Here is a 27885-nt window from a genome sequence, read left to right as displayed (position 1 = left end):
GGTACTGCTCCTATTTTGCGACGTCCCTACCACATGGCTCCAAAGGAACTGCAGAAATGAAGAAGTAGCTAGAGGAATTATTGGAGAAGGGATTCATCCGCCCAAGTTCTTCACCATGGGCTTGTCTAACTATTTTGTGAAGAAGAATGACGACACTCTTCGGATGTGTGTGGATTATCATCCTCTTAATACGGTAACCATTAAGAACAAGTATCATTTATCTCGTATTGATACTTTGTTCGATCAGTTGGATGGTGCAAAAGTGTTTTCAAAGATTGATCTTCGTTCTAGGTATCACCAAATTAAGATCCATCCACAAGATACACCAAAGGCAACTTTCTCTACTAGATATGGGCTTTATGAATACCTAGTCATATCTTTTGGTCTCACCAATGCTCCTGTATTCTTCATGTACCTCATGAACTTAGTCTTTATGTGGAGTTGCATAAGTTTGTACTGGTGTTCATTGATGATATTTTGATATACTCCAACAACAATGAAGAGCATGCACAACATCTTCGGATAGTATTGACTCAGTTAAGGGAACACAAGCTGTATGCCAAACTCAGCAAGTGTGAGTTTTGGTTGGATTGAGTGCAGTTTTTGGGACATGTCCTGACACCTAAAGGCATCTATATGGATCCTAGCAAGGTGCAGGATGTGTTAAATTAGAAATCTCCAAAGTCAGTGCATTAGATTTGTCAGTTCCTTGGTCTTGGTGGGTATTATCAGCGCTTTATCCCTGATTTTTCCAAAATAGCTCAACCAATGACCAAGTTGCTCCAGAAGGATGTCAAGTTTGTATGGAGTCCGGCTTGTGAAGAAGCTTTCCAAGCCCTAAAGAAGTTTCTTACCTCTACTCCTGTTCTTGCCCAACCAGATATTGATAAGCCTTTTGATGTGTATTGTGATGCCTCTAGGATGGGACTGGGATGTGTGCTTATGCAAGGCGGATGTGTGATCGCTTATGCATCACGTTAGCTAAAAAACACGAGTTGAATTATCCCACCCATGATTTAGAGCCGGCTACAGTGGTGCACGCTCTAAAAATTAGAAGACATTACCTATTGGGAAATAAAGTTCACATTTTTATGGATCACAAGAGCCTCAAATATATTTTCACTCAATCCGAGTTGAATATGAGGCAACGGAGGTGGCTTGAGTTAATCAAAGATTATAACTTAGAAGTTCATTATCACCCTAGAAAAGCTAATGTGATGGCTCATGCCTTAAGTCAGAAGTCCCATCAAGTTGAAGAAGAATCTTTGTCTCTCAACCATTCTAAGGTGTTAGCCCATATTGCTCTAGTCTTAGATCTACTTGAGCAAATTATTATAGAGCAAAGGCAAGATGCTTCGAAAATTCCATATACCAAGAAGTTAACTACCGAACAGCGTGGTCCTTATTTTAGTGTTGATGATCAAGGTGTGGTTAAGTTCAAGAACCGGTTGGTGGTTCCCTCAAGTGATGAGCTTAGGAGAAAAATTTTGGATGAAGCCCACAACTCCAAATTATTCATTCATCCGGAAAGTAACAAGATGTATCATGATTTGAGTCACTTGTATTGGTGGCCAAAAATGAAACAGGACATTACCAAATACATCTCAGAATGTGACATTTGTGGAAGGATTAAGGCGGACCATATGCGTACGCCTAGATTTCTACAACCCTTGCCTATCCCTATTTGAAAATGGGAGAATATTTCCATAGACTTTGTTGTGGGTTTGCCCCGCACCGCGAAGGGGTATGACTATTTGGGTCATTATGGATTGCCTTACCAAGTCTGCTCATTTCCTTCTAGTGGATACAAGGTATTCAGCCAAGATGTGAAGGCAAGAAGGCATGGTATGAAACCTAGGGGGTGAACCCTTTGGTTTTATAGGGGCAACGGGCACGAGGAAACCAACCGCCTGCCTGGATCTCTGCACCTGCCACGATCTGCCACAATGTCATGCCACGGGATATGCACACGCAATCTCTATCCGTTCCCTTGGGAAACTCGCCGGATGTTTCACCTCTCCAGACAGGTCATGACTCGTTACAAGTGTGAGGAATATGGATCTAAAAACACCCCTATGGTCCGTCTGGGCCCAGGAGCTCAAAGGTTGGCCCATCGACGGGTTCAACAACCGCTCTAGGTACCTCCAAGGTAAGGAAGTACAAAGGGGTGGGTCCGCAAGCGGCTAGTACCCAGGCACATGAGCGCCACAGGCATCCTGGCTCACGTTTGAGTCTCGGCCGGTTGCGATCCTTGGTTTTTCTTCGAAGAAAGACATGTAGCCCTCAGAACCGATCGAACGGACCGAGAACTATACGGATCGACCGCCAAGAAACTTGGGTTGGTCACCAAGCTGACCCTAGCCAGATCCCCGCGAATGGGATGCCAAGATCCCAATTGAACTAGCCAGCTAACAAACCACCAAATCTCATGGCCATACCCATGAAGGATCCGGTCTCAATGAAAGGGAACCACCATTCCTAGGTTACGTCATGGTCTACAAAACAAGGCCAAAGCCCTAGAGTACTCCTGTTTGGAAAAAAACTCTCAAGAAGTATTCTACTCCTCTGAAGGCTTAGGGGCTACTATCGAGGACCAATACTAGGGTACCCTAGGAGGAGGGGCTAATGGTCGTCATACATTAATCCATCCAAGCAGTCAAGGGTGCGACTATAGCTCCAACCGATACCGAGGCTGCAGGCTCCGCCTCGCCCGATGCCTAAGGGCGAGCTCTGCCTCGTCCGACCCCCAAGGATGGGCTCTGCCTTGCCCGACGTTAGAGGGCGGGCTCCACCTCGCCCGACGTCTGAGGGCTGGCACCGCCTTGTCCGACGTCTGAGGGTTGTCTCCTCCTCGCTCGACCCCCTAGGGCGGGCTCTGCCTCGCCCAACGTCTGATGGCTGGCTCCATCTCGCCCGATGTCTGTAGGCTGGCTCCACCTCACCCAATCCCTCGGGTACGGTTCCTAACGGAAGCTCACATCACCGCCAACCACTACGGGCCAGAAAGTACAACCCAAGGTCAAACTTCTGGCATCGTGCAGGGAGCGGTCATGTCTCAACATGACATGTCATTCTAGGAGACTCACACCGCCCACACTGATGGGCGCGTGGTCACTGTGCTTCCTACTCCCTCGCCCAATGCCTAAGGGCGAGCTCTGCCTCACTCGACCCCCAAGAACGGGCTCCGCCTCGCCCGACGTTTGAGGGCGAGCTCCACCTCGCCTAACGTCTGAGGGCTGGCACCACCTCACCCGACATTTGAGGGTTGTCTCCTCCTCGCCCGACCCCCGAGGGCGGGCTCTGCCTCGCCCGACGTCTGCTGGCTGGCTCCGCCTCGCCCAATCCCTCGGGCACGACTCCTAACGGAAGGTCACGTCGTCGCCAACCACTACGGGCCAGAAAGTACAACCCAAGGTCAAACTTCTGGCATCGTGTAGGGAGCGATCACGTCTCAACACGACATGTTATTCTAGGAGACTCACACCGCCCACAGTGATGGGCGCATGGTCACTGTATTGCCTACTCCCTGTACGGTCGCTGATCAGCACGCTGGGTCGCCGCGCCGCCCACCGGGGTAGGATGGGACGTCACGACCCACTGACAACGCCAGGGCATGGCATCATCAGGCGGATAGGCGACCGGTGTGGGGCTGTCCCTATCACCACCGGCCATGTCAACGGGGCCAACACAAAGGAAAGGAAAGGCCCGACGACCCTGAAGGACTTCCTCTCCCTAAGGCTGGATAACGGGCCAACTCGGCTCGTTTGGGCTCGGCTCGTTCTGGCTCATTAAGATAACGAGCTAGCTCGGCTCGGCTCGTTATCCTAACGAGCCAGAAAGTCAGCTCGGCTCGGCTCGTTAAAAGCTCGAGCTGGCTCGTTAAGCTCGCGAGCCAGGTATAAAAAATACACAAAATATAATATTTGCATTTATTTAAAGTTTGAGAATAATAATAATACAAAAGAAATGAATCTAACAACCTTAAATCAAATAAAAAAATTAATATGCGCTAATATATATACAAGTATAATAAAATACTATAGTATTCATGCATCTAACTACCTTAAATGATACTTTTTTCCTGGAAGCTTGGCTCGTTTAGCTCGCGAGCTGGCTCGAGTTGGCTCGTTATAGCTAACGAGCTAAAATCTTGGCTCGGCTCGGCTCGTTATCTTAACGAGCCGAGCCGAGCCGAGTCGAGCCAGCCACGAGCCGAGCGAGCTAACGAGCTTCGAGTTTTTCGTCCAGCCTTACCTCTCCCTCTTGTTCTTCTCTTTTCTCCCGTTGTAACCTGTGCTATAAAAGGGAAAGCAGGGCACCCCACTAAAGGGCATCGCATCGCATCACACAAGAACTGATCGTACCGCATTAGATCAGATCAGAACCACTAGCATTGAACCTTGAACACACAGCCGAGCAGTGACGAACCTCTAGGCACCCATTCGTTCTTTTCATCAGAGACTTAGGACATGTCCCTCTCTCGCCTAGTTGTAACTCCTACTACAAACTTTTTAGTGCTAGTAACATGAGCAGTAGCAATGAACTGGACATAGAGACATTCTGCGTGAACCAGTATAAACCTCGTCTCCTCTTAGCACACCATCCGAGCCAGACGTTCAATAATACAAATTTACCCATTGGTGTTTACTCAAAACACTAACACCTTCTGTGATGGATTCTTGAGGTAATCGGCTATTTCAACTCTCTAATCATTAGCTAAGGTCTCACTACTTAAGATCTCTTAGAACACTCGATAGCCTGATGCATTCTGAGCTAACCGATTGGCCTCTTGATTCTGTGCTCTTGGAATATGCTGAAGAGAAGTAAGGGGAAAGTCCTCAAGTAACTTTCGACATTCATCATGGTATCCCTTTAGAATATCATCTTTACATTCATACAGGCCGATCAATTGATTAATAACTAGCTGTGAATCTCCAAATATTTCAATTGACTCAGCCTTTACTTCCTGAAGAAGTTGAAGTCCCTTAAGAATAGTTTCATATTTTGCTTGATTATTGGTGGTCATTGGTTTGGTTCAAAAGGCAAACTCAAAACTTGCCTCCCAAGGCGAAATAATAACAATACCAATGCAACCACCTTGCTTGCACGATGATCTATCAAAGAACAATGCCCAAGGCATATGTTCCACATAGCCGATGCTTGGTTTATGGTGTTGAGTAATAAAATCGCCCATCACTTGCCCTTTGACTGCTTTAGCTGATTCATACCTCAAATCAAATTCTGATAATGCAAGAGTCCACTTTCCTATTCTCCCATTTAATATCGGCATTGACAACATGTGTTTGATCACATCAGCTTTAGACACAACTGTACACTCAGCCGATAATAAATAATATCGCAATTTAGTGCAGAAGAAATATAAGCAAAAGCATAATATTTCAATAGGAGAATATCTTATTTCTGGATCCAAAAGTCTTCTACTTAAATAGAAAACAACCCATTCCTTTCCTTCAAACTCTTGCATCAAGGCCGATCCAATCGTTTGGCTATCGGTCGATACGTATAACTTAAAAGGCTTACGTTGCTGAGAAGGAACCAGCATTGGTGGAGATTTTATATACTCTTTTATCTCCTCAAACGGTTTTTGCTGTACGTCACCCCATTTAAATTCTTGATCATTTTCAACTTCAACAAAGGAGAAAACGACAGAACCCTTTCTGACATATTTGAAATAAACCTACTAATAAAATTAATCTTAACAAGTAGAGATTGAAATTCTATTTTATTAGTTGGAGATACTGCCTCATCAATTGCTTTCATACTTTACTGGCCAATCTCAATTCCTCTCTCGTGGACCATAAAACCCAAAAAATATTCAGCTGACACTCCAAAGGCACACTTATTAGGATTCAGCTTTAAACTATGTTTTCTTATGTACTCCAAAGTTTCCCGTAGATCAGCCAGATGTTCTTTGTACCCTTTGGATTTCACCACCACATCATCAATATAGATTTCAACAATCCTACCGATCAACTTATGAAAAATATAATTTATTGCCCTCTGATAAGTTGCACCAGCATTCTTCAATCCAAAAGTCATCACAACCCATTCAAATAAGCCGATTACGCCGGGGCACCTAAAGGCTATTTTTGCTATGTTTTCTTCAGCCATAAAAATTTGATTATTACCTGCATTACCATCCATAAAACTAATTACCTTGCGCCCCGCTGCTGCATCTACCAACATATCAACTATTAGCATTAGATAACCATCCATCGGTGTAGCCTTGTTCAAATCTCTGAAAATAATACAGACTCTCAACTTCCCATTTTTCTTATACACAGGAACTACACTCGATATCCATTCTATATATCAGCAAGGTTGGATAAATTTTGCTTCTAGTAGTCTTTTAGGCTCCTTAATATCATCAAGAACATTTGAATTAAATCTCCTTGGAGCTTGTTTAAATGGATGATATCCAGGTTTGATTGACAACTGATGTTCAACAATTGATTGATCTAAGCCAAGCATTTTATAATATTCCCAAGCAAAACAATCTTTAAATTCCTTTAACAAATCTATCAATTCTTGTTTATACTTAGGATCCAATTTAGCACTTACATATGTCGGTCTAGGTCTATCTCCAAGACCAATATCTACTTCTTATAACTCATCGGCCGATATAAAGCCATGTCCTAGTTTACCATCTGTACCATCTACTGGATTATCCATTAAAACAAACTTTTAGAGCTGACTGCTCAGATCGGCTGTTAGCCTTCATCATTAATTCTAATGAAACCTCCTTCCCATTGCTTACCAGAAAAAACATTCAAAATCTTCTAGTCTCCAATACATTGGATCAGTTGTTGCTATACTCACAGAATTATCAGCATGAACTAGCTCAACATTGTCTCCATGCCACTGAATCAAGCATTGATGCATAGTCGATGGTACACATCAATTGGATTGAATCCAATCACAACCAAAGAGTAAATTGTATGAACCTTTCCATCAATGACAAAGAACGTAGTGAGCAAAGTCTTGCTTCCAATTGTCAATTCAACATTTATTGCCCCCTGGTCTTTGACACATTACCCCCAAAATCCTTAAGCATCATGTCAGTCTCAATTAGATCTTCTGGTCCTTTACCAAGCTTTCAAAAAGTAGTATAAGGCATCAGATTAACAGAGGCACCTCCATCAACCAACATTTTACTCATCACCTTCCCATCGACAAAACCTTTCACATATAAAGCCTTCAAATGATGATGCTTAACTGGTTTATCAAATATAGCTTGATGTATCAATGTCAACTGGGATGACATCTCTTCATACTCTGATTCATCAAAATTCGAATAGACTTCTTGAACTGCTGGAGCTTTAAATTCAGATGGTAAATGAAAAGCCATTTGAATATTAGCCGATGATTGACCCTTATCGCCTGTTTGTTTAGCACGTCATACTTGCGATTTACTAGATTTCTGAGCCTATTCTAATTCTCTGCTCCTTAGGTGTTATACTCTTCTCTTCTGACTTCTTGTTTAACCTCATAGACACCACTGTCCTTCCTACTAAATATACTCTTCATTATCTTCTTCTTCATAATCGGTCCAGTTCTGATCAACAACTCGCTTTCCAAGCCGATCATGAATGCTTCTATTTTTTAAGCGCCGATCCACATCATTATGTTGATATTCAATTCGATCATGGATAGACCGGCGATTGACTTGAGATTGCCTAAACTTCCAATATTGTTCGCTATATTTTGGGCAATTACTTCTAGTAGGAATCTCAAACCTTCATTCCAACAATGTCTGAAGAAAAGGCAATTCTAATGTGACTCAGCTTGTTCTCTTTCATATCTCTCTTCTTTTTATTGACGTTGATATTCTTTTCTTCTAACCAATGCTGATAATCTTTCTTCTTCTGCCATTGCCATTTATTCAACAGAATTTGAGATGTAACACATGGTCTCATTGCACCATCTCTCGATATTTCTCCCTGCTCATATCGGCTATTTTGTTGGTCACGACGCATTTTAATTTATCTATATTTATCAGCTGATATTTGCATCTCTGGATCAACTATTCTCGTTTCTCTTGCACTAGTGGATGTCAAAACTTTAGTTTTTCCTTTGAACAACTTAGCATCAACCATGTTCTGATCCTTTAGGAAAGGATTATCATCAACTTTTATTTTTCGAGCTGTATCAAATCAAAGCTTCCCTTGTTGAATAGCCCTCTGAATATGCTGCCGAAAAATCCTGCAATTATTAGTAGTACGAGAAGTAGTGTTATGGTACTTGCAGAACTTCTTATTCTTCAACTGATCGGGAGGTAATATAACATGATTGGCAGGCAGTTTAATCTGTCACTTCTCAGGTAAGAAATCAAAAAGTTTGTCTCCTTTTGTAACATCAAAATCATAACTTTCTTCAACTTCTTTTCTCCAAGGATTTGGAACCATTACTATCTTTTTACCCCAATTCCATTCAACTGCGGCAATTTCCTCTTCTTCATCATCATCATCGACTAAATATGGATTATAACCTTCAGCGATTACAGCATTCTTCTAGAATCAGGTATCTCTACACATATTCTAAAATTGGCTATTAAGTGTTGTAACCCGTTGAGCCAATTAACCTAAATTATCAAATTCTTGCCCAAGTAGCTTTTCTCTCCATGTTGGCAACATTCCTTGAACGGCCAATGCAGCTAGCTAATCATCAGTCAAATTCAACAAAAAGCATAATTTTTTTATTTCTCGGAACCTCTGAAGGAACTCAGCACCCGATTCACTAGCTCTTTGCTTTATAGTTGTCAAAACTATGATCTTTATTTCCCCTGTCCCAGTATAGAAATATGTATGAAATTTCTTTTCAAGATCACTCCAATTGACAATAGAATTAACCGCTAGTGATGAAAACCAAGTGAAAGTTGGTCCTGATAGGGACAAAGAGAAAAAATGAACTCGACATGTTTCTTCAACAGAGGCTTCACCCAACTGAGTAAGATATCGACTGACATGTTCTATTGTACTTGTGCTATCTTAACTAGTGAACTTAGCAAATTCTGGAAGCATGTAGTTCGTAGGAAGGACCACCAAATCATACCACTCTGGATATGGACGTTTGTACAAAAATATCTGCCCTTTTGATTTTAAACCAAACCGATTTTTCATCATTTCGGTTACTCTAAGCAATAATTCATCAACATTTGAGTTTGAATTTCTTGGCAATTGCTGACCTATCTGCAAATTAAAATTATGGGTGCCTTGATATCCTGGATTTGGAATCATATTTAGGATATTATAATATAAACCATAATGATATCCTTGTGGAATATCTATCTATTGAGCCCCTTGCTGCTTTGCTGTTTAAAATCTCTGATTAAAAATATTAGGATCTGTATCTTTATGAATCCTTTGAACCAATTGTGCTATTTTTTGAGCCGACGGTGATATTTGTCCTGATGTACCAAAATTAACCATCTGATTATAAACTTGCCCTGTCGACTGTTGCACATGCTGCACTGATGCTCCATAATTATATTGTATTTGATTAGTAGTAGCACCCTGAATTTGCTCAAATGAATTCTGAATTGTCTAGGCATCATCACTCTTAGCTAGTGCTGCTTCTTGATGGCTAGTACTGGCTTGACTAGTCCCTTGAGTCGATGGATGTGGAATATTGTATTAAGTCGGTCCAACCTGATCAAGTGAAAATCCATGAAACACCTCCTTCATGGTATTGTGGAATATATTCAAGAAAGTTGTATTATGATTTAGCGTTGCATCATGAACAGATTTGTTGACAACTTCTACAGAGAACCGCATATCATCTACTTCATCTGTATCTGACTGTCCATGCATCAAAACTCTCGGCAGTGGATATTTCTAAAGAACTTTATTATCACGTGTTTTGGTGTATGACAACAAGCACTTGTTCTGAAACTCCTCTATAGCCTTACCAATGACAACTTTGGCTTCGTTCACGTGCTCTTAAATCCGGCTTGATCCGTTTATTTTTTTTCATCCGAAACAGTATTTTTCTCTCACAAATTCATCCAGCATTCCTCCAAATCATCCAGATTCCTCCAGAATTCAGACAAGCGAACAGGCCCTTTATCCTCATCAGGTAAGTCTTCATAAGGTACCATAAGAATATCCTTGTTGTTGTGAACCGCCATGACAATTGTGGTCCTATTGGGCGTACCAAAAAGTGTGTTGACATAAAAATATAGCGATGTGATCAACACACAGCAAGCCGGATGATCTGAGTGGAACGAGACCAGAGATCTGCTTGGCTTCAACACAGAACCAGCCGATTCTAAAAACCCAACGACGTGCCAGTCAATTGGACCTGCAATTGACAAGGAGAGAAAATCTTATCAGTAATTTAAGGTGGAACATGTCGATGTTGCACCAAACAGTTCCAAATGTACGACAACATAGCCGATTCAATAAGGCTATCGACTAAATAGTCGATATCCGACGTATCCATGAAATAAAGATATTTAAATCAAGGATTATCGACTAATATTAAATGATAATGATATGAATCAAAATAACCGATATTCATGAAACATCAGAAAGCATCATCGGCTAAATGGAACCTGATCGATATAAAGCGTCGAGTCGATAAGTTTAATGAAAAGAGTATAGCATACGAACAAATCGACTGTCTAATATAAATGAATTTTCAAATAATTTGAATCTAATCTATTATCATTAACAGTGAGGTTCGGTCGAATCAATGCGGCTATGATAATGATAATAAACTAAAGCCAAAGAATCTATAAAACCATCTATATGTTGACAGATTCATGAAAACATGCTACATGCGTGAGAGTATAGGCAAATCGGCTAAAATAGCCGATGCAGTCATAGCAAACAAACAGAGTACATATCTTGATCATGAACAAGACCACTAATCGATAATTTCTAATCTAAAGTTTGACCAGTGAGGTTCGACCGAATCGATGCAGCTGTGGTAGTGTCATTAGATTAGATCTCATTAATTAGTGAGTTTATTCAAGATTCAAATGTGTCTTTAAATACATACTATGTTTAATTGAAATAGAGATAAAACAGTCAATCTAGCGGAATTAAGCCATCAATTATAAGATTTAAAGCATGACCAGATCAAAGGACGACCAATTAAGATGATATGATGTCAATCTATCTCTATCTCAATCGGTTGATTTGTTATAATTAATAAAACATTAATTATAACAAGATCAATAACTGATAAATCAACTAAAAACAGTTAGAAAAATCTTACTAATCTTAGCAGATTCGATAACTAACGATATTGTATTAAACAATAAGTTATTTAACACAAGATCGATAACTTTGATCTATATTATGATTCATAAGAGATCAATCAGCTGATGCAGCCTTACAAACTACGATACAGATCGATAACTAACTTATATTATGGCTCATAAAAGATCAATCAGCTGATGCAGCTTTACAAGCACAATACAAGTCGTACGATACTTATAAGCAAGTTGAAGGTCGATCAGTCGATACAGCCCTGTTTGCTGAAGAACTCGCCGAGATCTACACTACTCCTAATACGATGACGAAAGCCGGAAAGATTGTATTGATTGAGTGTTCGTTTTTTCTTATACAATAACCAGGGTCTAATATTTATACCCGGAATCTAAACATGAATCATACTTAAATACGACTCATTACAATTCTTGAATAAAAGAAAATTTCCTAACTTAATAATAACTTGGACCTATGTTTTTAAGGCGGCAAGGCGAGACGTGGTGTGCCACTCATTCAAGTCGACTAGGCAACGCCTAGGCGAGGCAAGGCGACGCCTTACCATTCTAAGAAATAGGAAAATAGCAGCAGGGAATAGGCAAAAAAAGAGAAAAAAGGAAAAATGGCAAATGTAAAGAGAAGTGCTTGGCCCAGCCCAATAGGCAGCCCACGAGTGTGTCCTTATCCCTTCTCGGGTCATCTCTCATCTCACGGTCGCAGATGCAGCACCGCCGCACGCATCCCTTCTTCACGCAGGCGCATTTCCCTGCTTCAAGCACGCAGATGCATCGCCGCCGCATCTCCCTCCTTCACGCAGGAGCAGCGCCGCCGCATCTAGCGCCACCGCATCTCCTCCCTCATGGCTCACGCAGGTACAGCGCCGCCCTCCCTCCCTCACGCTGCTCTTGGCTGCGAGCGCTCAGCCTGCCCTCCGCTCCTTCCCTACCTCTTGCTGCCGCTCCCTCAGGTTCGGCTCATGACCCAGGCAGTGCAGATGACACAGGCGGCGCCGGATTTGATAGGGATGAGCGAGGAGGTAGCTACATGGCCTCTCCCTATCGTTTTCCACTGCTTTTGGCTAGGCGTTGGGGACGCTTTACTCCCTGCGAGTGCCTTGTCGCCTAGGCGACGCCTAGGCGACACCTTAAAAACATAGACTTGGACCCTAATTTTTTTTATTTGTAAAGTCCAACACATCTTCCTGGCACCATTCAAGCATAGCCCATTGACGCCGTCTGCTGACGTCATCTATAAAATAGCCGATTCTGACATCGTATCTAAATCAGCTGATACCGATTCAGTTCCAATCGATTCCTTGATGATACAATTCCAGAAGCTTCGAGTTCCCGCGTTCTTCTTTTCAAATTTTGGTGTAAACAGCTGTGTAACTACAAAAGTCAAATCATCTTATAATTTGGAACGGAGGAAGTACCTTTTAGTCCCAGGCGCAACATATTCAAATTTAAACGAGAAGTACTATAAAGTGAAACATACATTCCATTCATCAACAGTTCAAGAGGCACAAGGATGAATATTAGCTCTAGCTATTTTACACTCATGTGGTTCCTGGACTGTCTGCTCCATACTTCCATTCACTCGCCTATTCTATTACCTGTTAGCAGTAGAGCATTCCCCATCCACAGAAGTACAAAACATCAGTTCCCTAATATGCCACAATTCTATTCATACTCGTTTCCATCAAGCGTCAATAATGCAAATCTCCTACTACTAATACAGGAACAGAACACAACTTCTCCAATAGAATGCTGGTTTGATACTAGTTTCAGTGCGGCAATTAAAGATGCTTGTGCCCTGCATCTCTAACCAAAACAGCACAAATCATTCTTCGGATACCGGTGCGAGCAACGGAATGTGCAAGTAGTTCACTAGGGAGTAGGGTATGCAACAGGCGATGGCACATGTGCAGCGTGAAGGTAGCAATGTGCAACTGTCCCCAAAAATGCACACATCCCCCCCCCCCCCCCCCCCCCCCCCCCCCCCCCAGCCATGCTTGAAGAGAAGACCAACTGGCCCGAGGAGCTCACCTGGACCTCGGCGAGGCCAGTGCTCTGCGCAATGACCACGTCGACGGAGCCGTCAGGGCGGGGCCGCCAGTACCCGCTCTCAGCGTTCATCGGCTCGCCAGACGCCGCCTTCCACGTCTTCTGCGTGTACGAGATCACCGGCTGCAGCCACCCACCACCGATCCGTAAGCCAAAGAAAAAGCTCTAAGAATTGGGCAGCCGAAGGGAAGATTTCTTGCGAGGGAAACAGCGCAGGTAGGGAGGCGCCACACCTTGGAGGGATGATGCGAGAAGAGGATCTCCTCGCCGTACCGGAAGGAGGAGATGGTGGGGAAGCTGCCCTCGCCTTCCCCGCGCCACTTCCCCAGCAGGAAGGCCAGCGGCGCCACCGCCGGGTGATTCGGCGGCGGCTCCGTGGGCGGGAGCGGCGAGGCTGCGCCGGCTGCTTCCATTCCTCCTCCTTCCCTTGGTGGCTCCGGTTGGGTACTGGACTTTCCGCTGGTCAGCAACTCAGCACCGAGCCGGTGGCCTCATCAGCTCTCCTCCCTCTCCTCGCGGAGGGAGCACAACGTAGGGCCCGAGGCCTTGTGTTTTGACCCATTCGGCTTTGGGTGCTACCAATTTGTTGGGCTTTGAAAGTACGCGAGACACGCCTCGCCCACCGGCCCACGCGGGCCATTTACATATTTAGCATTATTATGGATAACATCTTATACTGTATCACTGACATATAAGTCATTGATATAGTATTTTTTATATCACTCACATCGTAATGATGGTAAATATGTAAATATTCCGCTCAAGCCACTCGCCAACCTATGAGAATCAGAAAAAGGAAAAAGCTCATTTTACCTCCCTCAACCCTCAACTCTAAAACCAGAAATAGTTCCTTCCTCATCTCTCAAAACCGGTCACTCGACCTCCATGGTTATTTCCATTGGTGGTTTTTTTCTTTTATGTTTATTTCGGCTAAATTTTTGAACAATCATAATAAATCATAGAAAAATCATAAAATAAAAAATCAAATTATGTTGGACTCTACATGAGTAGATCTATGCAGTGGAACAGATGATATGGTATGCTTTAGAATAAAGTTTTTGCTCTAACTTTAGATCTATGTTTTATATAGTTAATTCATAGTTGCAGTTCCTCTGGTCCAATTATGGTGAACTGTTTATGATAGATTAATCATTGCATGCTTGAACCGTAGAAAAAATTTCATGCTCATGGAATCATATATGACCGATTTATTGATTTATCTAGGTTTATCTAGATAAAACTATAACTCAGTCATACTTATCCAATGCGCATGAAATTTTGCAACATCTTAAGCATTCAATGATTAGCCCACCATAAAAATTTCAGCATAATTGGACAACAGAAACTGCAGCTATGAATTAATTGCAGAAATATTTAGATCTAAAGCTACAACAAAAATTTTATACTAAAACATACCATATCACATGTTTACTATGTAGATATACTCATGGAGTCTAACAAAAACTTCATGCTCATTGGATCATGTATGACTGAGTTATACATTTAATTTCATTCAAAAACTATTCAACAAACATAAACCTAAATAAATCTATAACTCAAACATACGTGATCTAATGAGCATGAAATTTTTGCTACAGCTCAAGCATGTAATGATTAGGCCACCATAAAAATTTCACCAGAATTTGACTAGAGAATCCGCAACTATTAATTAATTACAAAAAATATAGATCTGAAATTACAACAAAAACTTTGTGCTAAAGCATAGTACATAATATGTTCACTGTGTAGATATACTTATATGCAGTTCAACATAATCAGATTTTTCATTTTATAATTTTTCTATGATTTACTATGATTTTTTTAAAGATTCAGTCGAAATAAACATAAAAGAAAAAAGAAAAACCACCAAGGGAAACAACCATGGAGGTCAAGTGGCCGGTTTTGAGAGATGGGGAGGAACTATTTTTGGTTTTAGAGTTGAGGGAGGAAGAGTTGACTTTCTCGATAGCTAAGGGAGGCAAAATGGACTTTTTTCCCCAAGAAAAAAATGTCAGCAGCAATAAGGGCAAACATGCAGATCAAAGAGGGCCAAAGTCCCTGAAAACTCGTTTAAGTGCTCCCTCCGTCCTCAAATAAATCAATTCTTAGAATTTGTGACAGACAAATTTTTTTAAATTTAACTAACTTTATAGAAGAGAATAACAACATCTGTGATATAAAGTGAGCATATTATGAAAAATATATCCTATATGATACTAGTTTGATATCATAAATCTTGATGTTTTTTTCTAGAAATTCGATCAAAGTTTAAAATGTTTGACTTAAAATAGCTCTAGGAATCTATTTATTTAGGAACAGAGGGAGTAGCTATTAAATTTTTTTTATACATAGCTATTGAACTTGTGATTAAAATCAATAAATATACATATTAAGTAAGACATTACTAGTGCTGATGGCACACCCGACACACCCTCTTGTTTTCCCATCGAGCTCTGCCACTGCATGAGACCATCGTGTACTGAACTTTTTAGGTAATGAATTTGAGATTTTGAAGTGCCTACAAAATATAGCTATTAGAGTATCTTCAAGATAATGAGCCAAAGAAGTTGTTGAAGAATATTTTTTGTCAAAATATCTATTCCTAACAATTATAATATCTTTGGGAGTTTTGTAAAACAACTCTCTATTTTGATACTTTACAATAAGAGAAAAAAGTATCCTCTAACGGTTTGGTAAAACAACTTTTTAAAAGTAAAAGTTGTCAAATATCCCCTTCAACTCGAAAGTTTCTACAGTTCATAGGAACTTTGTATCCGCTCCTCATTCGGTGTTTTTCTCGAGAGATCAAAGTACATTGGATACATGAGTAAATTAAGAAAAATAAAGAATTTTAGATGAGAAAGCGATAAGAGACAAAGAAATTGATAAAAGGGATTGGTTAGTTAAAAATAGTTTGGGATTCTCAATGCAAAATCGTTTAGGAAGCTATTAAAAGAAACTGTTGGAGAAGGACAAAATTTGAGATAGCTATTTTATCCGTTAATTTGTTAGATCCAAAAATTTAGCAAGTAATGAACTATAAACTCCTAGAGATGCTCTTAGTAAAAATATAAAGAATCTCTTAAAACTACTCTTATATATAGGAAATTGGATAGAATATCTAGTGGAGATGCTTTAAAGTTCCGAGTCCCTAAATTCTTAATCCCAGTCCTCAACCTATAACTCATAAAATCCCTAAATCTCTTTACCCTAACCCACCGACTGATTAGGGTCTGTTTGGATCCTCTAAACTTTAGCTCTAAAAACTGAGCGAAACGAAATTTGAGATGAGGCCACGAGGTGCAATTTGAGCGAAATGAAATTCGGATGTAGGTAGTTGGTAGTTCAAGCTAACACCTTAGTGTCATAGAGCAAATCCTTGTATAACAGTTAGGCACAGATGTGGAACCGGAAGAAGTGAACTAGGAATGAATATATTCACTAGAATGAGAAGAACCAGGGAGTAGGGAACAAAAAAAAGGAAAACTGATTACAGCTTATCACTTTGCATTGCAAGAAGGTACATTTTCTCATTGCATTAGTATCTGAACATGGGTAAAAAAAACAAAGAAAAAAAAGAATCAGCAAGATCACCACCACAAAAGGGGTAAAAAATGCAGAAGTGGAGGGAGGAACAATTGGATGACCGCGGTCCAATCATTGCGTGCACCGCGACCGCTTGAATCTTAGCCGTCGGTTCTTGAGATCGAACTCCCAGAGGTGCTCCTGCTGCAGGATGTTGCCGATGACGGACACCCCGGGCCAGTCGCCCTCCTGCAGGCCGATGCACTTGACGCCGGGCGCCGCGTCAATGACGTAGCTTTTCGCCGGCGGCTGCAGCCGCGCCGACCCCGCGAAGTGCACGGTCAGCTCCGGCACGGCCACGGCGAGGTCCTCGCCCGTGGACGGCGACGTCCAGTTGTAGCAGTAGTCGAACGGGTCCATGGTCACCCTGGGCAGCCCGGCCAGCTTCTTGCTCAGCGCCGCCACCACGGCGCGGTACGCCGGGCTCACGAGCACCGTCAGGCTCGTCCCGGAGTCGAGGATGGCGCCGCCGCCCTTCTCGACGTCCCAGACGAGGCGCGGGATCTTGAGGAGCTCCCCGTCGACGGAGATGCCGTTGACGGTGACCGCGTAGAACGGGCGCATCCGGTGATCGAGCAGCAGCGGCGTCTGCCGCGCGCCGCTGGGCACGGGCGCCTCCGCCGCCGGCGAGCCCCCGCCGCAGTCCGTCTTGGAGGGTGGCGAGGACGACACGGCCAGGTTGGGCCCGAAGGTGAGGTAGCTGGTGGCGTTCCGCGGGGCCAGGTGGTCGACGAGGCAGTAGGAGAAGCGGCCGCCGAAGCGCGCCGCGGCGCGGGACGCGAAGGAGATGTTGCTGTAGCCGAGGCTGAGCACCCCGTCGGAGGCGAGGAAGCTCTCGCCGGTGTAGGACGTGGTGCAGCCCAGCACGACGCCCCGCAGCTTGGCTTGCCGCTGCTGCTTCTTGCTGGCAGCGCGCCCCGACAGCGCGATGGTCGCCGAGTCAGTGCCCACCGTGCCGCGCGCCGCCGACCCGTCCTTGTACCTGCATTGCATGCCCCGCGGATCCCGCGAGAAAAATACGTGGCGGTTAGTCACCGCATGCATGGCAATGGCGCGATTCAGGGATCCATCCATCTCTTTAAGCCCGCCGCCCGCCGCCCGCCGCTACCATACCTCGGTGAATCCTCATCTACTCCGACTAAACAAAACGGTTTTTGCAAATTGCAGTTAAACAATTGCTTGGTTTAGCTGCCTGTACGCTAATCGAAACATCTCCTGAGTGCGACTACCAAGTTTGGCCAAGAAATAACAAAGCCCGTACAATTCTGTAGCAACAGAAACAGACATGTATGTATACATCTTATTATGCAGTATACTTGCGTTGCGCGCTTTCAACTTGCAGGCAACAGAAGCGGCGCGCCATGACTGGCTTGCAAGTACTCACATCTTGAGCAGAATCATTGAACGTCACGAACAAGGGAGACTGTGTACAAAAGCATCCAAGAAACGGACATGGGCCTAGCATGGCAGTGCAGTGCCAACCAGATTTAGCAGCCTTACGTTGCCTGTCTCGTCGGAGAGCCAGCGATGGCAATCATCGCCGTAGCAAGCAGCTCACCGAATGCCAAGCTATTTTTTGTTCACTAGCAGAATGCATTTGAACTGGAGGATTATTATATAATCCAGCCAGGAGGAGCTTTGACCAGAGAGAACGTGGCTCGGGTATGGTACTGGTACCGTCCACGAGAATGGATTGTATCTGTGACGCTTGGCGCCTTCCACATTGCCACATTGGCCATTCCCCCAGATCCATGTATCTAACCATGGTGTTTTGCCGAAACAGGGCACCATGTGCATATCCTACGATATACTCCTACTTGTAGTATGCAGATAATGCAATACTCCTAAATACAATATTAGTAGAGTGGAAGCGAAATGTTTTTCCAGACAGGAGGCCGGGCCTTGAGGATCAAGTTGCCAGGCAAAGCAACATGATGAGACCGGACCGGGATGTCCTTTAGGCCATGTAACCAGACATGTTGCTGCACTCGACACGAACTCCAGGGCCAATCCAGCCGAGCAAATCCGTGGAATCCCGAGGCGTTCTGTACCGTCGCCACAGTCTCTGCTTGCTTGCTTGCTCGTGGCTCTTGGCACAATGGCGTCAGTGAAAATCAAATACTCCTCAAACTAAGGGTATGTTTAGTTCACGAAATGAAATTTTTTTATACCACATCGGATGTTTTGGGATGTCGGAAGACGTTTTCGGATACTAATAAAAAACTAATTACATAGCTCGCCTGGAAACTACGAGACAAATTTATTAAGTCTAATTAATCCATCATTAGCGCAGGCTAGTTACTGTAGCGCTTATGGCTAATCATAGGCTAATTAGTCTTAAAACATCCGTCTCGCGATTTTGAACCAAACTGTGCAATTAGTTTTTTTTCGTTTATATTTAATACTCCATATATGTGCCGCAAGATTCGATGTGATAGTTTATGGTGAAAATTTTTAGAAACTAAACCAGTCCTAAAAGGGAGGATAAACAACGGCCTGGCCTTAGATATCTCACCGTCCCTGCCAAAGAATATGTTCAATGTCCTGACAAGCTGACACGACCACCCATGGGTGGAGTGGAGTGGATGGAGTACACTACACTACACTACAGCCCGAATCCGGCGTCCCATTCGCACATGACTGAGCAGGGGCAGAGCGCAGCCTGTTCCCTCCCTCGTAAACGACCGTAAATTTTTAGTCGAAAACAGTATTTTTCTCTCATACCAAACCAGCTAACAGTAAATAATCCACGATACGATACGGCCTCCCGAACAGGCTGCGTGGCTGCTGCAGCGGCTCGCGGCCACCGCCATGTTCGGGTGCCGGCTCTCTTTCCGCGGCGCCGCTGTTGGCAGGACACGGCAAACAGCAAGCGCCAAGCGGCTTGGGCCAAGCCTGCCTGCCTAGATACGAACGCCGCCAGTGCCCAGTGCTCAGCATGACAGCATTCAGCTACACCCGGCGTCGACGCAAGGCAGGCACGAACGAACAGACGAGCACGGACTGACACGCCACGCCATTGGCATCGATGGATGCCCTCGTGCCCGCCTGCTCGCCATGGGCGTCCTTTTCTGGAGCTAGGATCCAGCGCACATGCGCGCGCACGTGCACGTAACATGATGCCGACGCCACTGATGAGGCCGATCGGCAAGGAGATCGGTCGGTCGGCGTCGGGGGCAAGCGTCAGTCAGTGTCATTGTTGTTTGCCCGGGACGCGCAGCTTTTTGGTGAGCAGTGTGCTGAATGCATGATGGACGCTCCGTGTCTGCCTCCGTGACTGGAAAAGTGGCGGGGCGGCAAGACGTGGACGACGAGTTGATGAATGAGTCAGCTTGGTCCCCGAGACAGCGACGATCCGCCGCCGACGATCGCCAGAGCTCCGGCGCAACCAACAAACCCCCTCGAAATGAAATCGGCCGGAGACCGGAGTTGCAATCAGAAAGAGAAAGGGGCGAAGGCTCAGCTCGGCTCGCATCGGCATCGCGTGACCCCAATCGCAACAACGCACTGGTACAGTGGCAATCTATCCTGCCGCGGCGACACGCTGGTCAGGCAGAGGGCGGGAAGCTGTGGCGCATTGAACAGGCGCCCCCGATGCCCACCCCGCGCTGCTTCGCCGTTGCCGGCGGCACGGCCTGCCTACAGCCTCCCGAGATCTCCCGACGCACTCACTCACTCATCACCCACCAACCAACAAGGCAGCCACTAATTGCAGGCTGCTGCCGCTGCTGCTTGCATCTCATCAATGCCAGGACCGAATTGAATTAACCACGCACGCCCCACACCCGCCTGCAGACCCAGATCGATGGGTGGACGAAGGACCGCCATTAACGCGCAGAGGTTTATATAAAAGTAAAGCACGGATTAATGCTCTCCTGCTTATGTTACGAGGGGATGGATGGATGGTTCTCCTTTCCAAAAAAAAAGGATGGATGGATGGATGGATGGAATGCGAGCGTGTGGTGGGGTGGCGGCGGGGACTCACCGGTAGTCGTAGGCGCAGGGGCTGCCGGGGCTGGGGCAGGCAGCGAGCGAGAAGGGCAGCGACGCCGTGCAGGTGTCGGAGGAGCACGGGATGGCCGCCCACGTCCGGGACCTGTCCGGCCGGAACACGCGCTCGTGGGCCGCCGCCGCCGCCGAGAGCGAGGAGGAGGAGGAGTCGTTCGACGCTGGGGCGCCGTACCCGTAACCCGGGGCTGGCGCGTGCGCGGGCGCGTCGTGACGGTGGCACTTGACCCAGGTAAGGTCGCTGCCGGTGTCGGCCACGAGCAGGAACGGCCGCGCGGGCGTGCCCACGCGGAAGCGCACGAAGTACTGGCCGGTCCCCGTGTAGGCGCCCGACGAGAGCGGCATGGCGAATGCCTCGTCCGCCGGCGCTGCCTTCGCCTTCGCCCTGGGCTTGCCGCCCCTGGCCGCCGCCTCCGTCGCGCGGCGACGCGCGTGCGAGCAGATGAACGCCGTGCGCTCCTGGTCCATGCGCGCCACCTCGTCCCAAGACGGCTGCTCCCGGTGGATGAGCTCGAACTTCGCCGAGGGCTTGCTGCCTGCTGCGCCGGCGGCCAGGAACGCGGCCGCCAGCAGCAGCATCACCAGTCGGCGGCCCGCCATTCGCGGGGACGCCGCGTTTTGGCTTTTCTGATGGCGCAGCGCAGCGAGATGGCCAGCCCAACGCGATAATGGGGTGCCGGCGATCGGCGGCGGCGGTTCAAGGGGCGCAAGACACGCCGGCGGCGCCAATGCGCGCGTCTAGACCTTGAAGGTCAGGCAAGACGAGCTGCCATTGCGAACGAACGCTGCTGCTGCTGGGGCTGCTGCCTGCTGCGGTGGTAATGGTGGTGTTGATTGTGCTCGCGTTTCGGGCGGCGTGTGTGCGCGGCCTCGAAGTGCGTATTTATCTTGCGAGGGCGGAGGCGGCGGCGGTTTGCTTCTTTATTTACTGGGAGTATAGTAGTAGTATAGTATTAGGAGCGGCGCCTTGTTTAGTTGGACGAAATTTGGAAATTTAGTTATGGTATTATTTTTGTTTTTATTTTGTAATTAGTATTTAATTATGAATTAATTAGGCTCAAAACGTTCGTCTCACGATTTCTAATTAAATTGTGCAATTAGTTTTTTCGTCTGTATTTAATGCTCCATACACGTATCGTAAGATTCGATGTGACGATAGCACTTTTTAAAAAAACTTTTTGAAACTAAAGCACACCTGGGTTTAGGTTAGTTTAGGCGGCTGCGCAGGGGCAGGCGCAGCATGCAGCCTTGCAGCAGGAGCCTTCTACCGGTGTCGTTATAAAAAATTCAGATTATTTAGGTACCATCAAAAATTATTCAGTATCTTTATATAAAATTTTCTTTCCTTATATACCACTTCCGTCACTTTCCCGTCTGATTCTAACAGAGCTGGGTGCCAGTAAGACGTGAAATTACTTTTTTGTCCATCACTCTTTCTAGTCAACCCCCACCGGTTCTGCTTTCACTTGCTGTTCGTTCTCCACTTTAAGCTAAGAGCCAAACCCTAGAGGAGAGGAGGGAGCAGGCGGGTGGGCGTGGAGGAGCAGCCGTCGTGCGCGCGGAGGGGAACGAGGGAGGTGCGGCCGCTGCGAGTCGCGCACGTGAGGGCCGGGCGTAGCTTCGCGCGGGGGCGGGCGCGGTTGAGGCCGCGGGGCCTCGCGCGGGGAGGCTGCAGGGGACAGGTCCGCGTGGGTCGCCTGAGGCTCTAGCAGGCCGGATTTCTCATGGATTCAAAAAAGATGGCGGACGAGCGACCAGCTTGGCTTCTAGATGGGTGAGTTCTCCTTCCCTTGCTTCAATTGCATAACATCAGTGCCATGTTTGGTGTGGTTATGATTGAATTAAACCGTGTAGATATATATGTTGTGCATCTATAGGAATGACATCGAGACCAGTTTCATTCTAGAAATCAGGATAATTAGTCCAACTATGCGTGGACCATGGTATGGCATTACCAAAGTTGTTGATTCAGACACCATAAATTTTAAAGACCTTTTGATGAAATTGTGGATGAGTTTCCTTGCGGGTATGGTGATGTAGTGAAGTTGTTCTATTTCTGTGCTGATAGCAAGTCCAACATACAAATTCATTCAGACCAAGACTTAATGCATAAGTTCGTGAAACATATGAGCTCCAAGTGTTGTTGCATGTCAATTGCATATCATAAACCTGATGCTGATCCACCAGAAATTTCACTATGGGTCAATGTTGACATTGAAAGTGCAATCAAGCCCAAATTGTGGGTTTTGGTGATAATAACCATGCAATTAGAGAACTAGTGAGATTTATCGAGATGACAAGCAGGGAATTCATGTCCGATCTAAGTTTTCGTTCACGAATTTTGAACTGTGACTCGAAGTTGTCTGCAGGTGCGACAGTGCCGTTGTTCTGGCCCGGCAGTGCCGCAGTCCATCAGTGCCGCCCTCCAGAGCGGTAGTGCCACAGGATGAATTTCATAAAAGTTTGAGTGTTTGCTTTGACATGCCTATTCACTCCTCTAGGCCAACCAGAGATCCTACAAGTGCTATCAGAGCGGGTTACCCCATATACGCTTCACCGCATGAGATATGGAGGCCGAATGAGGAACTAGTAACGTGAAGCGGGTGGATGTCGACATGGACAGCAACGAGCTAAGCGCGTTGGCAGCGAGCGACATCACACTACCACATCTTGAGGCTACTGATGCCGAAAGAGCTCTTGATGATAATGAGAGAAGAAAAAGGAAGGACAAAGAAAGCTAAAAAGAGAAACACGAGAGAAGAAGAAGAAGGAGGAGGAGCGGTTAGAGGAAAATAAGCAAAGGAAAGAAGAAAGAAGGCTTAAGAGAGAAGCAAGAAGAAAAAGAAGAGAAGCTAGAAAGAAGAAGAAAGAAGAAGAGAAGGCAACAAGTGCATCATCAAGCATATCAAGTAGTTCCAAAGATGGAGATGATGATGAGTCATACCAAGTGTTAGAGGGGAACAAGAAGGAGAAGAAAGGAAAGGACAAGGCCAACAACAACAAATATGTCGCCGTATCCTTTAACTACTCTTCTATTCCTATGGCTAACCATGATCGGAGGTCTTTCATAAATGTGTCCGTGGGCAAGTTATCTCATTTCAATGGGACTAACTTTATCAAGTGGAAGCACTTGATGAGAGTTTATCTTATAGGTCTTCACCCTGGCATTTAGGAGATTGTTTGTAATAGATTTGAGCCACCGGTTGATCCTAAGAGCCCAACACTAGAAGAGATGAGAATCAATCACCTCAATGGTCAAGCCACAAGTGTGTTGCTTAGTGCCTTGGATGGTGATGGGTACAATAGAGTGATTGGAGTTGATGTTGCCAAGCAAATATGTGACACTTTGCACCTAGCACATGAAGGGATTGACAAAGTGAGAAAGGCAAGAATTGACTTGTTGATGTCAAAGCTCAACCGGTTTGTAATCTTGGATAGAGAGGGGCCACAAGAGATGTTTGATAGGTTGATGATGATGGTGGGCAAGATTAAAAGCTATGGTTATGATGAGCTAGATGATCACAAAGTTATCAAGATTATGTTGAAAGTTTATTCACCTAGAAATGAGACCGTAGTCACTCTAATTAGAGACAAGAAGAAGTTTGAGTACTTCACACCAAATGTACTTGGGAGGATCTTGACCTTTGACATGCAAAGAGAAGAAGCAAATGAGAGAAAGAAACTTAGAGAATTGCAAGCAAAGTTAGAGGGAATCAAGATCAAAGATGTAGCTCTCAAGGCCAACAAATCAAGCAAGCAAGGCTCTACAAGCAAGTCCAAGATCAACCAACAACCTTCAACTAGCAAGCCCAAAGCAAGCAAGCAAGTTCAAGAAAGAGTAGAGACCACATCATCTTCAAGTGAAAGTGAAAATGAAAATGATGATGATCAATATGAGAAAGTTGATGATGTTGCTCTCTTTATGAAGAGGTATCACAAGGGGCTAAAGAAGCAAGACTATGAGGTAGTGAAGAGAAGCTTTCCAAACAAGAAAAAGAGGACATGCTATAGTTGTAGAAGCACCGATCACTTCATTGCCAAGTGTCCATATGAGATCAAAGACAACAAATACAAGAAGGACAAGAAAGAGGAGAAGGTCGACCGTAAAAAGAGCAAGAAGTACATAGGAGAGGCTCACATTGGGCATGAATGGGACTCAACTAAAGAGAGCACAAGTAAAGAGGATGAGAAGGTTGTAACTATTGCTATTCACAAGTCATCCCCTACACTAAGGCTCTTCAATGACATGTCCGATCATGACTACTACTCTTCTCACATTTGTCTCATGGGCAAGGGTGAGAAGGTAAAATCCAAATCGAAGGAGCTCTCTCTCTCCCCCCCCCAATGTCTCTCTTCTGGCTCCTGCTCATTTCAGCTTGTCCAAAATAGAAAATGAGCTCTCTCTCTCTCTCTCCCTCCATTGTTAACCTCAAGCACCCAAGCAAATTCATTGATTTTCCCCATCAATCCTTGAGGGAAAAGGGTCTAAAACTCAATTAGAGAGTAGCTCCATTGATTCCCCAACTCTAAAGAGCACTTGGTTCACGTTTTGGCGTCGGCGGTTGTGTTTGTTACTCTTGGAGCTTGGCTCCTAGCCGGCTAGAACATTGCCCGTAGAGCTTGCCAACTTGTGTGGCAGCCTCGGAAGGTTTGTAACCATCTCTTGAAGCTAGTAAACTAACCCCTCATCTTAAGAGTTAAGTCTCTTGACTTAAGAACGAGGAAGGGTTAGAAAGCCCTAAGCTTTAGTGTCTAACCTCAACGAGGAGGTAGGCAAGCCTTGGTGGCGAGCCAAACCATAGGATAAATCATTGTGTCACTTGTGCTTGATTTACATTACTTGCATGATATATTATGGTTGAGGTGATTTCTAGGATTTCTAGTCGATCTACTTGTGTGTGGTGTTCCTACTACTTCTAGCTCTTGATCTGTGATTGTCAACCTACAGTAAGCTAGAAAATTTCTCTGATCTAAGTTTTCGTTCACGGATTATGAACTGTGACTCAAAGTTGTCTGTAGGTGCGGCAGTGCCGTTGTTCTGGCCCAGTAGTGCCATAGTCCAGCAGTGCCACCCTCTAGAGTGGCAGTGTCGTATGATGAATTTGATAAAAGTTTGAGTGTTTGTTTTGATAGGCCTATTCACCCCCCCCTCTAGGCCAACCAGAAATCCTATAGATATCCCATGTGAAAAGGATCAAGATGCCCAAGAGGGGAGATGAATTGGGCTAATTCTAAATTTTTGCAATAATTAAACCCTACACTTAGCTCATTTCACCCCTTGTGTCTAAAATGTGTTTCTATTGTTCAACCGCTCAAAAGTTTTGCACCATAGGTTTCAATCCTACTCTGGCATGGCAATTCTAGGAATGTCAAGGCATGAAATGAATTGCTCAAATGTAAATGTTCGAAGTAAATAGAGGGAAAGAAACACGGCGATATTTTCCCGAGGTGTCAAAGAGTCGCCGCTCCCCACTAGTCCTCGTTGGAGCACCCACGCAAGGGTGTAGCTCCTCCTTGATCCGTGCAAGGATTAAGTGCTCTCTATGGGCTGATTCTTTGACACTATGTCATGGTGAATCGCCCACAACTACTCACAACTTGATTTGGGTCATCCACAAGCTCCGCCGAATGATTGCCAAGCTCCCAATCACCACCGAGCCATCTAGGTGATGGCGATCACCAAGAGTAACAAGCACAAACTCTCACTTGACCAAGACAAGCCTAATAAGTAAGGTGGATGCATACTTTCTACTCCCTATGCACTAATGAGGTTCTTAATCTTGGATTATCATATCTCAATCACCTCACTAGGCTCTTGCTCTCCCTTGCACTCCAAAGGTGTTTCTCAGCTGAACAAATGGGCAAGAGACCTTCCATGGACGAGCGGAGTAAGTATTTATACCCCCTCATTCAAAACATAACATTTAGAGGCTGAGTCATCACTCTGCGGGCTAACCGGACGCTCCGATCAGTGTGACCGGACGCTCTGGTCAGTTGTACCCGCCACTGAGTCAAAAACAGTCATTAAGCTCTGACCGAACTCTGACCAGCATTAGGTTAGCACCCACCGAATGCGTTCGGTCAAGGAAAACCTCTCTAGAACCTCTCTAGAGTCGATCGGACGTAGGCACCCCAGCGTCCAATGCTCCTCCACTCAGCGTCTGGTCAGTACCAGACGACTATAGTTGATCAAATGAACTGACTGAACTCACCCTCCAGCGTCCAATCACAACTAGACCAAGGTCTAGTGAGTACCAGATGGCTACAGTTGATCAAATGAACTGACCAGACTCACCCTCCAGCGTCTGGTCACAACCAGATCAGCATTCGGTCGGTCATTTGACCCTCCATTCACTTCTAACTCGAAATCCTATGTGAATGAAGTTGACTCCATAGGATCTTAGGGCTATTCCTGAGCTATCTAGTGCTAGGTTTGACAAGTATGCACCACACCTAACCCACTAGACTCACCTAGGTCAAGCTACTAGTCCATACCCCCTTAATAGTACGGCCAAAGGAAAGATAAAGTCCTAAACTACTCTAAGTGTCTCTTCAACTCTAAATGAAACTTAGAACTAGTCGTCCTTAACCTTGTCGTCCATCCTTTAAAAATCAAAATGAATTCCATCGACGGGGGCATGAAAACTATAATTGCCTAATCAATTGTCATTACCATGATCTAACTTAAATTACTTCTACAAAACACACGTTAGTCATAGTAATCATGTGTCATCATTAATCACCAAAACCCAACTAGGGGCCTAGATGCTTTCAATCTCTCCCTTTTTGGTAATTAATGACAACACAACCTGAAGTATGTAAAAGAGATGAGTGAGGTTTTCAACATGCTTGGTTCATATAAGCTTTTGATAATAAGAACAAAGGGGTTAGACATGCTTATATGACCTAAGCCAACATGGTGTACTCAAAAGATATGAATTAAGCATGAGTACATGAAGTAAAGCTCATTTGAATCGGAGTAAAACGCGGAAGCA

General features: G+C 44.9%; 2 protein-coding genes across 3 annotated transcripts; both read right to left on the bottom strand.

Moving 5' to 3' along the window:
* Window positions 1-9295: 9295 nt before the first annotated feature.
* Window positions 9296-13830, bottom strand: LOC136458714 (peroxynitrite isomerase Rv2717c-like). 2 transcript variants are annotated; one of them, XM_066458641.1, is made up of 3 exons: window positions 13531-13830; window positions 13280-13420; window positions 9296-10320 (listed from the first exon to the last, which is right to left on the bottom strand). In XM_066458641.1, exons 1-3 carry the CDS (start codon window positions 13708-13710, stop codon window positions 10288-10290), a joined length of 354 nt encoding a protein of 117 aa, XP_066314738.1. In that variant the 5' UTR covers window positions 13711-13830; the 3' UTR covers window positions 9296-10287. The 2 variants fall into 2 exon arrangements, with proteins under 2 accessions (XP_066314738.1, XP_066314739.1); XM_066458642.1 differs by lacking the exon at window positions 9296-10320 and adding an exon at window positions 12716-12846.
* Window positions 13831-16769: 2939 nt separating this feature from the next.
* On the bottom strand, window positions 16770-21739 carry LOC136458713 (aspartic proteinase NANA, chloroplast-like). Its single transcript, XM_066458640.1, has 2 exons — window positions 20868-21739; window positions 16770-17864 (listed from the first exon to the last, which is right to left on the bottom strand). Exons 1-2 carry the CDS (start codon window positions 21488-21490, stop codon window positions 16955-16957), a joined length of 1533 nt encoding a protein of 510 aa, XP_066314737.1. The 5' UTR covers window positions 21491-21739; the 3' UTR covers window positions 16770-16954.
* Between the last annotated feature and the right edge of the window lie 6146 nt (window positions 21740-27885).

Source organism: Miscanthus floridulus, chromosome 6 (genome assembly GCF_019320115.1).
Source record: "Miscanthus floridulus cultivar M001 chromosome 6, ASM1932011v1, whole genome shotgun sequence".
NCBI classification, from domain to species: domain Eukaryota; kingdom Viridiplantae; phylum Streptophyta; class Magnoliopsida; order Poales; family Poaceae; genus Miscanthus; species Miscanthus floridulus.
Note: the sequence above shows the minus strand (reverse complement) of the source record. Positions and strands in the feature narration are given on the sequence as shown.